We start from the raw sequence: 14306 nt of genomic DNA, 5'->3' as shown, positions 1-14306 counted from the left end.
GTAACTACGCAACTCTTGCAATTCACAAGTAACTATGCCACTCTTAAAACACACAAGTAACTATGCCACTCTTTTAAAAAACACCCAAGTAACTATGCCACTCTTAAAACACGCAAGTAACTATGCCACTCTTAAAACACACAAGTAACTACGCCACTCTTAAAACACGCAAGTAACTATGCCACTCTTAAAACACGCGAGTAACTATGTCTCTCTTAAAACACCCAAGTAACTACGCATTCCGAATTCCATGTCATTCTACTTTCACTTTTTTTTTTACTAAAAGGCAAAATAGCTGATCCCTAAAATGAAAATATATGAAAAAAGTGTCAATAAATTTTAAATCTGTAACGTTCGAAATATTGCAATGTAAAACTATGATATTGAATGGTGTTAAATAATTATTGATAGTTGTGACTTATGCTTCAATTAACCTATACATAATAGAGTTGCCATACAGATAAAGAGATAGACTATTTTACTTTCATCCGATGTTTATAGTTTGAGAATGACATAACTAAGTATGCATTCATTTTAGGTGAACTGAAGTATTTTATATTTTTTTGCTCTCTTAATCATTTTCTTATACGGATGTAGAAAGGGCGGGGAGATTAAAAAAGAACAAACACAGATAAACAACACTTCAGGTATTTTACAAATTTTAAGGGGTATATATTAGAAAACAGCACAGTGAAACAACATATTTTTTTTATTTTTACATATTCATGATATTTGAAAGGAGGAATACCATTAGGCTATAAGGTAGGCAGAATTACCTGTATTTTCTTTCTTGTTGTTTTGAAACTATTTTTGAAAAATAATCTGTCGTTTTGAAATTCATATATAGATACAAGAAGATGTGTTATGAGTGCCAATGAGAAAACTTTCCTCCATATGCAGTTTTGATATGGTTTTTATATATATTTAACATATTTGCATACACTATATAGCTATATGACGGTTAATGGTCAGTTAAGCTAATATCATCATTGATGAATTAAAAACACTTTAAAACATTATAATTTTGAGTCAGGTAGTCAAATCATGTCCGGACCAAAATCGTGTGTCAATGTATCTATTTTTCTGTTTTCATATTCTGTGAGATATATTTTTGATTGATAGTTATATTTTCAAAATTTGTCAAATGTAGTATAACAACAGAATGTTCTAGTTAATTTGTTGTGTTTACCAATTCATTATTTAGTTAAAACATATTTATGTATAGTGGATTGGGAAACAAGTTATTGAAACTTATATTAATCCCTTTCCACATTGCGGGTACGAGTGCTGCCTTATAGCGGCATTAGTCTGCACCTTTTTGAAATCTAAAAGGGTGTCTGTTAGGTGCAATAAAATATGACTCTCTCTCAACACGGGTCAGCCATTTATCATCCACTTCCAACGGACAATCATCGTTTCTCAAGACAATACCTGCAAATGGTGTCGGGGTAGAGCCGAGAATTCACACCCGGATGAAATTTTCTGCCCGGTACGGGAATCAAACCAGGAACCTTTGTGCTAGTAGTCCGATGCGCTAACTCTACACCACGGCTCTACTATTCATTATTTAATGTATATCTTTTAAATCACACTTGCACAAATTATTTAAAGAATGTCTTAATGTAAAACACATTTTGTCTTATCATTTTATCATAAGATATAAGATATGAAGACAGGGGCCATTATTTTTAGCAAGTTTAATAAGAAATGGAGACAGAGACTAATACATTTGTACTTCTATATTTAAGATATATCCCCCCTCATTATTTAAACATTAATATCTAAAAACATTATCCCATCATTTTAGATATCAAAACATGGAGTTGATTTCAAACAAAATGTTCTCTCTTTATTCAAACAGGTATTACAAGATATGGAGACAAAGCCCATTATTTCAATGTTTTTGTTATTTCTTGTCAGATATTCAAATGGTAAGTGTCACAAAATAGAATAACAGTCAAACCTACTAGAAGTCATACGTGTTATAAATGTCACCACGCCTATACAACAATGTCTTGCTATGTCGATGATCTTTTTGTCCCCATACATTTGTATCCTATTTTAAGGGTTCACCTGTCTAAAAGGTCAGTTGACTGTTATCCCAATGTTAATACAGATTTGACTGTAATTTGCCAGATAAGTGATTTAAAAATCTACAAGAGACCAAATGACACAAGCAATTAACAACTATAGGTAACCGTTCGATCTTCAACTCTGATCAAAGCCCATACCTCATATTCAGTTATCAATGGACCCGAAATCACAAATGTAACACAATTGAAACTCGCAAACTAACGGCCTAATTTACATACAAAAAAATGAATGAAAAACAAATATGTAACACATCAACAAACGACAACAACTGAACTTGGGACAGGAACATACATCCCAATCTTCACCCTAACCTGGGACAGAGGTACAACAGTCAAGCACAAGAAAGAACTTTACAATTCAGTTGAAAAAAACTTAACTTATCAGATGGATACAAACAGAAATAAATAATTTTATATAGTTGCAAAATGAAAAAAATAAATCTATTATAGTTTATTATCCTTCTCAGGTAGTGATTTCAAGAGAGGCTGTTACTACACAACATGGTCAAACCAGTTTCAAGAAATATCAGGCAGATTTTACATCAAGGACATTGATCCGTTTCTGTGTACACATGCCGTATTTGCATTTGCTAAAGTTAATACAGATAAGCTTCGACTGGAAAGACTGCAAGTTGATGATGACAATGGGCTCGCCTATTCTAAAGCGGCAGGAAAACTTTACGATTTTACAAATATGAAACAAACAAATCCGAAATTAGTAACACTGCTTTCCATTGGTGGTGCAACGTCGTCGGAAGCTTTACATAATGTAGCCGAGACACCCGAGCGACGAAAAACATTTGCTCAAAATTGTCGTATCTATTTACGTGACCGGAATTTTGATGGCTTTGATATTGATTGGGAATACCCTGGAGCATTTAAGGACAAATTTACAGAATTATTAAAGGTAAAACAATTATCATTTTATAAGCATGAAGTTTTCCCCATTGGCATAACTAGTAATACTGTTAATATGTTATTTTAGAAAAGTAAACATTTCTAATTTTTTAAATCAATTTACTTGTTAAACTATGACTTTTAAAGCAAATTAACTATTGTTGATTGTTTTGTTTATCATCTGCCGTTGTGATTTTATATTGTTTGTATATTATTACTATCTGAATACTGATGTTTTCGAAGAGATAGTCCATCATTTTTATCTTTTGGTGTATTTTCTATTGAGTCAGTATGGTTTTTAACACAGTAATATTGATCACACAAAGCAGTGGTTTTCCGTTATAAAGAGACTATGCTACTGTTGTCTTTATTTATGCACCCCTTATTTTATTGATTTTGTAATTAACATTGCATCATAGATAAACAAAAAATGTTTAGTGTATGTTCACTAGTGTTAATATGCCTTTTGATTGAGTTACGCCGTTTCAATTGATATTTTATCGTGTGTCTTTTTATGTTATGATGTTGCACTATTTTTTTAGATAAGGATAAGGTTTGGTACCTATAAAAACGTTCAAACCAGCTGCATTTGTTTGGACCTGTCCTAAGTCTGGAATCTGAATGTTCATAAGTAGTCGTTTCATGATAAGTGTTTATCGTTTTTTTGTATAGATTATACCGTTTGTTTTCCCGTTTGAAGGCTTTTATACTAGTCATTTTTGTAAGCCTTTTACAGCTTGCTGTTCGGTGTCAGCCAAGGTTACGTTTTAAAGACCATACTTTGACCTATAATGCTTTTTCTTTTACAAATTGTGACTGGAATGGAGAGTTCTCTCATTAGTACTTATACCACATCTTCTTATATCTAATTATTTTTAAAACGTATATAGGCAATGCGTTTGGAGTTTGAAAATGACGAAGCAATTAGAACAAAGAACAAGTCAAGATTGGTACTTTCTATAGCAGGGGCTGCAGGGAAACCCATGATTGACGAATCCTACAATGTTACAGAAATTGTCAAGTATGTATTAACTCACTTATGGGAAGGAAAATAAAGGTAACCTCAAACTATTCTTAAGTCCACGAAAATGTACCATAGAAATACAGTGTTCCGAATACCAAACAACACTTACAGTAATATGTGCAAAGTTGCTAGCATCAAATAAGAAGATACGAAAGGAAAGACAAGACTGTCAACATATGGACTAAAACAAATCTTGTATGAGGGGTTTCCCTAAGCACACGTTTTTGTTTGCATAAAATACCTATTTTAGTTTTTATTGACCTATATAATAATGCATTGCATTGGTTTTTAACATATGAGAATTATCAGATGTGGTATTATTGCCAATTAGACAACCTTCTACAAGTGACGACATGACACAGAAAGTAACAAGTATAGGTCGATGTGCGGCCTTCAAGAATTGGCAAAACTAATACCGCATAGTAAGCTATAATAGGATATCCATTCACACATATATTATTCAAATGAGAGCGTGAATTCTGCTTTGAACAATAAAGGCAATAGTGGTATATAGCTATTTAAAAGTTATTAATAGATTGAGAGAAACAAATCTGGGTTACAAACTAAAAACGAGGGAAACAAATCAACTATAAAAGGAAAACAACAGAACAATAGAAGCACTGAAATAAAACAAAAACAAATCACTATGCAACATCCATAGATGCTATTTGACAAAAATTGCCATATTCCTGACTTGGTTAAAACAAAGTACTATTAAAACCTGGGATTAAGTTTATAACGGTGTAATATGATTTATTTTCTAACCATTACAAGAATGTGAATACAAAATTGTGTCACATAAAGTGTAATTATTAACACTCCACAAGAAAATGTGTTACTAATCGAACTGGACTCTTTCTTTGTGAATTGACCAGTCTTTACTCTTCAATCCTGTCTAGACAACGGATAAGCAACACATACCTTATGAAAGATTTTGACTTTGATAGGACCCTACCAGGATCAATCAACCACCTCCCGCGCTAATGTGTGCACGGTACCACTAAACCAGAAAAGCCTTCTATTTGTAGGGATTCAGCTTGAAGTACAATATTCATAAATCTGGATAACGTAAAACACACACTCGTTTTAGAAATACGTGATGACCTTTTCTAAGAAAACATATTATTATTGAATTTTGCAAAATAACTTAAAATTTGTCGAAACAGTAGAAAACTTAAGTAGACATTGCTACAAATATTTGTTATAGACATAAGATGAAAAAATTGCAAACATAATTTCATGTTCTTTTATTAATTATTGAATATGTAATTTCATTATTTCATTTAGTCCATGAAGAGACAGACTCTTACATGTCTAACACAAATAAGTTTCTTTTTACAGATACGTAGATTTTATCAACGTTATGGCGTTTGACTATTTTGGTACTTGGAGTAAAGTATCAGGATTTACAGGTTCTCTATTCTCAAGATTATCAGATCCGACCTATAGTCCTGAATTGTCGCAAGTAATTTAATACAAGTTAAAGTCGTACAACAGGGCATCTGTTCTCATCATATTAAAGTATCGCCTCTCACAGTTCATATTGTTCAGTGTCAGGTTTTACATACCTTATGTTCTCAGAGTATTCAGATCTCAACTATAATTCTTAGTTTGTTGTACTGATAGTTTGACTGTACCTCTGGTATCTTCGCCCCTCTTTTGTATACAAATCTTGGCATAGTGTTGTTACATAGCAAATTATCAGTTCAATATTCAAGTGATTGCACAAAAAAATAATAAAAGAACACGGCACATGCCTCTTTTTAATACGTAAATTGCTTCTAGATATTTGCTACATCTCATTCGGCGTTGAACGTTCCTGTTTAAGGTAAATCCAGACAAGCCCATTACATGAATTTTATAACGTGTTATTTTGATATTTTTAAAGTACCGTGTCGATACCTCTGCTGTTGGACTATCAGGCTTTTTTTGTAATATACGTCCTAATCTTTTCATCAGAATACATTATCATGTCTTTCCACTTTTCGTGGAAAGACCTTTTGTTTTTCTTCTGTTTATTTTTTTTTTGCTTCTGCCGTCTGAGATGCTTTTTTGTTTTACAAGTTGTACAGTAATAGGGGTTTCAAAACTCACCCTGTGTGACCGAACACTTATTCTTATAGGAGTTATCTACCCGCGTCCCCCTTTTCTTTTTATCGCTATATCTCTAAAACGGTAAAAGATTTTAACAAACAGTTTTCACCAAATTGTTTGTCTACTCTTAAGAATGATTTGCTTTATTTTGTCTGAAGTGATCAGAAGACATCTAATGGGAGTTATTCCCTTTGGAAATTTAAGATAGGCGATATGTTGGATAAATTTACGGTATATGTCGTAGAGGTTTACAGTCTTTTCATATGAAGTCCTTTGTTCATTTGAAGGAAATTGAGGTCAAGGTCAAAGGTCAAGGTCATGTTATAAATTTTGAATTTTGCTTGTTATCGTTATTCAGAAGAAACTGTTACAGTTAATGATATGATGTGTTTGCCAAATTACTGTTTACAATAAGGCGCAACTTCAACCTATTTCAGTCGAAGTGTTTTGGTTAACACTTAAGTTTTCTCCGCTTATGTATTTGAAATCAGTATTTCTCCACAACCATACAAGTGATTGACCTCAGGTCTTCCAATTTGAGTTCACTCACCTATGACCTTGAAATTGAAGTCACGGTTGAAGGTCAAGGTCATTCTATGTTTTTTTTTTAATTTTGCTTGTTATCGTTATTCAAAAGAAACTGTTACAGTTAATGCTATGATGTGTTTGCCAAATAACTGTTTACAATAAGGCGCAACTTCAACATTGTCAGTCAAAGTGTTTTGGTTAACCCTTATAGGAGTTTTCTCCCCTTATGTATTTGAAATCATTATTTCTCCACAACCATACAAGTGATTGATCTTGGGCCTTCCGATTTAAGTTCACTGACCTAACCTGACCTATGACCTTGAAATTGAGGTCAAGGTCAAAGAATTATAAAACAATTAGTCTACTGCATGAACCTATTAATCTCATTCTTATTATCAAGGTGGAAAGACCTTCAATTGCTCTCTGAAGAATTGGTTTTTAATTGTTATTGGCATTCATGTATTAATTTTGTTAACTATAATCAAATCATTTCTATTAGTAACTTTTCTTTAATTGTCTAACTTCATAACCAAACCAAGGCCAACATGCCACTTCCTCGTTGTCAGATATAAAGAAACTTGTAATGGATTTAAAAACTGCATGTTGATTTATTATATGACGCTGTTGACCGACGGATTAAAGTAGCGACATAAACAGTCTACGAATCGTTTGATATTATGTTATATGATGTTATCTGATGGTCCCAACTGAGTATATGCATACCAAAGAAAGATATATGTATATAAACCGTTTGAAATAATATCGCTTACGAAAGAGGGGCGAAAGATACCAGAGGAACAGTCAAACTCATAGATCGAAAATAAACTGACAACGCCATGGCTGAAAAAGAAAACAAAAACCCAAACAAACAAATAATACTTCACAAGAAACAACATAGAGAACTGACGACTAAGCAAAAGGAACCCCACCAGGTACTCCGTAAGGGTATCAGAGACCAAGAATATGTAAGGAATGTTAAAACTAGCCTACTGTCAACGCCATGTCAAGAAACGATTATCAACGGAAAGTGAAACTATTCTATCTTGAAAATGCCAAAGAGTCAACAACCCCACTAAAGTGCAGTAAACAGCCGAAGGCCACCAATAGGCCTTCAACATAGCGAAAAATTCACTAGCTTCAGCTAGCTCCTAAATCAAATAGTTTACTAGACCAGTGAAAATGGACGTTATAATAAACTCTAAGACATATATATGAACTTAACTTAAATACAAAAACAAGACTTACAAAGGCAACTTGGACTGGCGCAAAATTGCGGCGGGGTTAAAAATCTTTTGTAAGATCTCAACCCTTGTCCTGTGTAGAAAAAAGAAAAACATAGCAATACGCACAGTAATAAAATGATAAAATGTTTGAAGAATGCTTCTGTAAATGATTATTGTTTCATCGGCTTTTCGAAACAGAAACAGGAAGTTCTTTAAACGTAAAAATAGTAAGTCCGGACATTACAGTTCTTGTCTATTCGTTTGGTGTGTTTGGGCTTTTATATTGCCATTTGACTATTGACTTTCCTTTTTGAGTATTTCTCAGAGTTCAGTATTTTAGGGATTTTTTCTTTTAAATAGATACATATAAAAAAGGCGATTAGGTAAGAATTGTCACTTGTAAATTTCTTCCTTTCAAAATGTAACGTAAATTGTTTCAGTTAATTAATTCAATTTAATTGTGATTTACTTCTCTATCTATCCAATAATTGAAGGTTCAATATATGTTTTTGATATGTTAAAAAGTAATATTAGTTCAACTCTTTGATAAAAAAAAACTCCATGTCGATTATCAGATAAAACAGACACAAGTTGAAACATTCAAAAGTGTACTCAATAAGAGCATAGCGTTGTTAATTTCTGTGTCTTTCCGTCTCCTGTGGCGAGTTGTCTCATTGGCAATCATACCACATCTGCTGTTTTATATCATTAATAGCATGACTACTTTTTTGAAAAAGATATATGCATTCAAAACGAAGTACATTGATTTTTACAATTGTTTATGTAGAACTGGACTATACAGTACTGGATGAAAAAAGGAGCACCACCAGAAAAGTTAGTGATGGGAACCACGGCAACAGCTTTAGCTTTAACACTGAAAAGTTCATCTAATCATAACATTGGAGCACCAGTGATAAACAGCACTATTGTAGGTCCAGTAAGGAAAATGAGAGGCCAGTTGTCTTATTCTGAGGTAGTTAATTCTTGTGTGAATATTACTTTTAATTTTAGCAACCATTCACATGTTATACCGTACAACAGTTTAACACAAACTCATATATACTCATTCAATTACTTTCCGTCATTGTGTTATTGTTCTATGGGAATTTTTTTCTTTCTTTTCTTCCATTGTTGCTAATGTGCTTCGTCCATATTCCTTTTAATACCTCCTTGGTACACATTTGTTTGTTTTTATAGTGATCAAGATTATGACACAAGGTTGACTGCTGTATCCCTATTTTTGACATTTTAACTCTTTTGTCTGTTTGATTTGATTAGACATCGTTGTCAACATAAAGGAATGTTATGCAACTGTCATACAAGAGATAGATTGAGCTAGCTATAAAACCAGGTTCAATCCACAATTTTATACATAAGAACATGCCTGTATCAAATCAGGCAGTTGACAGTTGTTTTCGGTTCGTTTAGTGGGTTTGAGCGTTTGATTTTGATATTTGATTAGACACTTGAAATTTGTTGAATTTTCCTCTATGTTCATTTTTTTTTCCTTTTATGCATTCTATAAAAATCACTGAGTTCATCTTTTACCAAAATAAATAAATAAATAACTAGAGCCGTACACGTATCGATCGATATAAGTCTTTTCTGCGTGTAATATGCAGAAGTAACGGACCTATAATTCTGAACGTGAATGATTTGAAGATTATACCCGTTAAAACTTGCAAATTTGAGACCAGACAATAAAATCATGACTACGTGAAACCAAGATTGTTCTAAATAAGGTTATATTTGTAAAAAATGTCAAATTGTTAGGAAAATTGTTGTTTCAGACGTTATCTGAAAAGGTGGGTTGTTTTAATTTTAATTCATTGTGATTTTGAGTATTGGTTATCAAAAACTTAGTATCAAGTATCAAAACTTTATTTGCCGAATTCAGTACCTTTGATATAAGTTTGTTACTGTCATAAACCTATGATTGCCGTTTACACCCTGTTGATTTTTTTAACCTTTCATTATTCTTCAGCCAAAAGATGATGGGAGAGCAGAAGCAGCTATGAAATGTTAAAATGAGACTAGAACTAAAACTGAAGTATGGAAATACCAGACATATTTTCTAAAAACAAAAATGACTCAAGTGTCTGTCGGTGTCTGTCTGTGTTTGTCCCAAATAATGACCTTATAATTCAGTGGTGATCGTTGGTTGATACCTGTTATATTGTATTCTGGATATTGGTTCATTGACACTCTTACCATATATCTTCTTCTGTCGACTTTGGTTTACTTTTGTCATGTCAAGACATTTATAACTTACCAAATGTTCATTATTAAAGTTCGCAAGGGGTCCTGTGGTTGCCAACATTACAATACAGTATGGGATGACAAAGATTTGTCTATACAAGCTTCACAGTCTTATAAAAAAAATTAAAATTAAAATCACAAAAATACTGAACTTAGAGGTATATCAATTCGGAAAGTCCATAATCACATGGCAAAATCAAATAACAAAACTCATCAAAAACAAATAATAATCAAGTATCCGTTAAAAAACAGGTACCGTGTATTGATTTTGGTGACTATAAATACACACACATGTTATGAAGGTTTCGTTTCCGAGAAATACCGTTTGACACTTTAAGCCGAAAGAGAAAAAGGTTATAGAAAACTAACATATAATATAACTGATATGTCTGAGAAAACAAATGTGTAGTGACTATTGGATTAATATTTATTGATAGATCGATAATACTTTGCTTTATCACACGTTCTATTATACAGTTATGTGACAAAAGACTTAGTGGAATATGGGACGATGAACAGAAGTATACCTATGCATATTCTGGTAACCAGTGGTTTGCATATAATACCAAGAGAAGTATGATAGAAAAGGTAAACACCTATTTTTAGATCACCTGGCCTGAAGGCATCCGTCGCTCGTCGTCCATCATAGTTAACTTTTACAAAAATCTTCTCCTCTGAAACTACTGGGCCAAATTAAACTAAACTTTGCCCCAATCATTATTTGGTATTTAGTTTTAAAAATGTGTTTGATGACCCGGCCAACCAACCAAGATGGTCGTCATGGTGAATAATAGAACATAGGGGTAAAATGTAGATTTTGGCGTAGATCTCTGAAACCAAAGCATTCAGAGGAAATCTGACATGGGGAAAAACTTACTTATCAGGCTAAGATCTATCTGCCCTAAAATTTTCAGATGAATCAGACAACCTGATGTTGGGTTGTTACCTCTGAATTGGTATTTTTTAGGAAATTTTTGCCGTTTTTGTTTTTTATTTTGAATATTACTATAGATAGAGATAAACTGTAAACAGCAATAACGTTCAGCAAAGTCAGATCTACAAAAAAGTTAACGTGACCAAAATGGTCAGTTGACCCTTTAAGGAGTTATTGCCTTTATAGTTAATTTTAAACAATTTTCATAAATTTTGTAAATTTTTGTAAATGTTTACGCTATATTTTCCACTGTAACGACTGGGCAAGGTTCATTATAGATAGAGATAATTGTAAGTATCAAGAATTTTATGTAAAGTAACATCTAGTTGCACATTACCATCACCAAAACACAATTGTGTCATGAATCTATGTGTCTTTTGTTAAATATCCACATAGACCAAGGTGAGCGACCCGGCTCTTCAGAGCCTCTAGTTATTGTCCAAGTTTATATACCAATGGATATTCTGTTATAGATAACGAAGGTTTTACTCTTTTAATATTTCATTTGTAATACTTGTAGGAGTTGCAAATTATAAAAATAATCATTGCCTCTAAATATAAAATATATTTTTATTCGGCTCAAAACAGGATAGAAATGATCTGGAAAGTCGAGTTAACTTTTTGTTTCTAAGCATTGTACAAATCAAATATATATATACACAATGTACTGTTATTATATATTTTCTAAAGTTAACACGAAAATACTACAAAAGGAATATTTGAGTAGATATATATGAAACAATTTAAAAAAAACAACAAAAAAAAAACGAATCAGGATAACAATGGTCACCGTACCAGACACTACAACAGACCACATTGCTACACACAATGCCTTATAAAAGCGTACAAATACAAAGAACAACAAACACACATTTATAAAGTGAAGACCACAATATCAGAAGTAAATAAAATCTCGAAGTTTGAAACTACCATACGATGTTTAGTGTGAGTGATCATGAACATTCATTTTCCTAAATAGACCACAAAACAGAAAATGAAGACTGATGCATAAACACACTAATCTAGGTAGCTGATATAAAAAATAGGGTAAAACAAAATGGAATGGGAAATCCAAAATGATCAATGTTAAAAGATTTCAAAACATTTTGTGAAGTGAAATTTCTAGCCGGTTTTCTGAAAAAGGCATTAATTACACGATTCATTAAGAATCTAGTATCATTTGTGATTGTTATTACATAAGAAATTGTAATAATATTTAAATTGATTACCTAGGTTAAATACGCCAAAGCTATGGGATTAGGAGGTTTAATGTTTTGGACATATGACCTCGATGATTTCACTGGTAATCATTGTGGACAGGGCAAATTCCCTCTATTGAACGCTATAAAGGATGCTGCATCAAATACAGATAACCTCTACAGTACATATAATACAGAGTATAGTATAGTATACAACAAAAATGATGAAACAATCTTAGTCGTATTTGTCACAATGTTTTGGAATTTTGGGTCCTTGATGCTCTTCATCTTTGTACTTGTTTGGCTTTCTAACTATGTTAATCTGAGCGTCACTGATGAGTCTTATGTAGACGAATCGCGCGTCTGACGTATAAGTATAAGTCTGGTACTTTTGACATCTATTTTTATGAAAATAAAAATCACTGATTAATGTAAATCGATGTCATTCACCTTTGATGATTGTTTATAAACCACTGCGCCGTTGACGCTACTAATGTAGTTTTATAAACATCTGGGCCTTTGCGCCACTGATTTATTTATAAACCCAAAAGTCATCACTTGTATATTGACATAACATAAGTTGTTTATTTATTGGAAATTTATGAAATACTGAATTATTAAAACACTATACTTTATCTTCACCAAGGAACCGATTGTCTGAACCGTATTCAACACAATCTGGTGTACTTTTATGGTTTTCAATTGCTTCTCAACTTCGTATTTGATTTGGGAACTTTTATAAGTTTCGTGCAGCTGAAACGCGGGTTTTGCGTAATAATTTAACTCATCGTAGATACCAGGACTAAATTTTGTACATACGCCAGACGTGCGTTTCGTCTACAAAAGACTCATCAGTGACGCTCGAATCCAAAAAGGTTAAAAAGGGCAAATAAAGTACGAAGTTGTCTGCTAATTTTATTAATGTTTAAGTCATTTCATAATTCTAATAGAAAAGAAAATATACGTGGTATCCATCCATGACAAAAAAATCAGTGAATGCCCAAAATACATTTATCTATATTCTAAATGGACGTATAAGATAGAGTTTTTGAAGGAGAAACAACTGTATGTTCACAGAATTCATTTTGCCTTTTAAAACAACGCAATTGTCTTGTTTCATAAGTAATGTGTTCTCAACTAAAATTTGTAATTCTCATATGCTTAAAGAGAATTTTTTGACAATTTTTGAATTTTTAAGGTAAAATTATGTTGTATTCTACTAAATTTTTCAATGTCCAGAGAAAATGTTACGGCCATGTTCCATATTCGGAATATTTCTACTATATTGCATTTGTTTAAGTATCAACATATGCTCATTTTACCAAAAATCATACTGATTCATTTATTTCTATGAATAGTAGATGCTACATAATGAATTTTATTGGGTCTTAAAGATTATGGATGCTCTCTCGATTATATTAATAACTTTTGTATTTGTGAAATTGTTTTGTATAAAAAGCACTTCTTATTTCTGTACATAGCATATTTCAAAAAAGTGTCTGCGGATAATGAAGAAAAAGATTAAAATTGCATCTTCACCTTTGATAGATGCTGATGTAATTCTTTTAATTTCATATTGAATACCTCAACGTTTGGATGCTGGCTTCCAATTATTTATAGATTCTGGCATCCCAACATATCAGGAAACTGACATCCCAACATATCTGGATGCTGGCATCCCAATATATCTGGTTACTGGCATCCCAATATATCTGGATGCTGGCATCCCAAAATATTCGGATTCTGGCATCCCAAAATATCCGGATGCTGGCATCCCAATATATCTGGATGCTGGCATCCCAAAATATCCGGATGCTGACTTCCCAAAATATCCGGATGCTGGCATCCCAAAATATCGGGATGCTGGCATCTCAATATATCTGGATGCTGGCATCCCAAAATATCTGGATGCTGGCATCCCAAAATATCCGGATGCTGGCATCCCAATATATCCGGATGCTGGCATCCCAAAATATCCGGATGCTGGCATCCCAAAATATCCGGATGCTGGCATCCCAAAATATCGGGATGCTGGCATCTCAATATATCTGGATG

The 14306-nt window shown here is 32.7% G+C and overlaps 1 protein-coding gene across 1 annotated transcript in view; it reads left to right on the top strand.

Moving 5' to 3' along the window:
• Nucleotides 1-712: 712 nt before the first annotated feature.
• LOC143059268 (chitinase-3-like protein 1) overlaps nt 713-14306 on the top strand; it is a 37747-nt gene continuing 24153 nt past the window's right edge. Inside the window, exons 1-4 of the mRNA XM_076232752.1 lie at nt 713-762; nt 1862-1931; nt 2561-3000; nt 3881-4011. Of these exons, the coding sequence (XP_076088867.1) occupies nt 1874-1931; nt 2561-3000; nt 3881-4011 (629 nt within the window). The 5' untranslated portion in view covers nt 713-762; nt 1862-1873. The remainder of the gene's footprint in view (nt 763-1861; nt 1932-2560; nt 3001-3880; nt 4012-14306) is intronic.

This window comes from Mytilus galloprovincialis, chromosome 14 (assembly GCF_965363235.1).
Source record: "Mytilus galloprovincialis chromosome 14, xbMytGall1.hap1.1, whole genome shotgun sequence".
NCBI lineage: Eukaryota > Metazoa > Mollusca > Bivalvia > Mytilida > Mytilidae > Mytilus > Mytilus galloprovincialis.
This window is presented reverse-complemented; position numbering and strand designations above follow the sequence as displayed.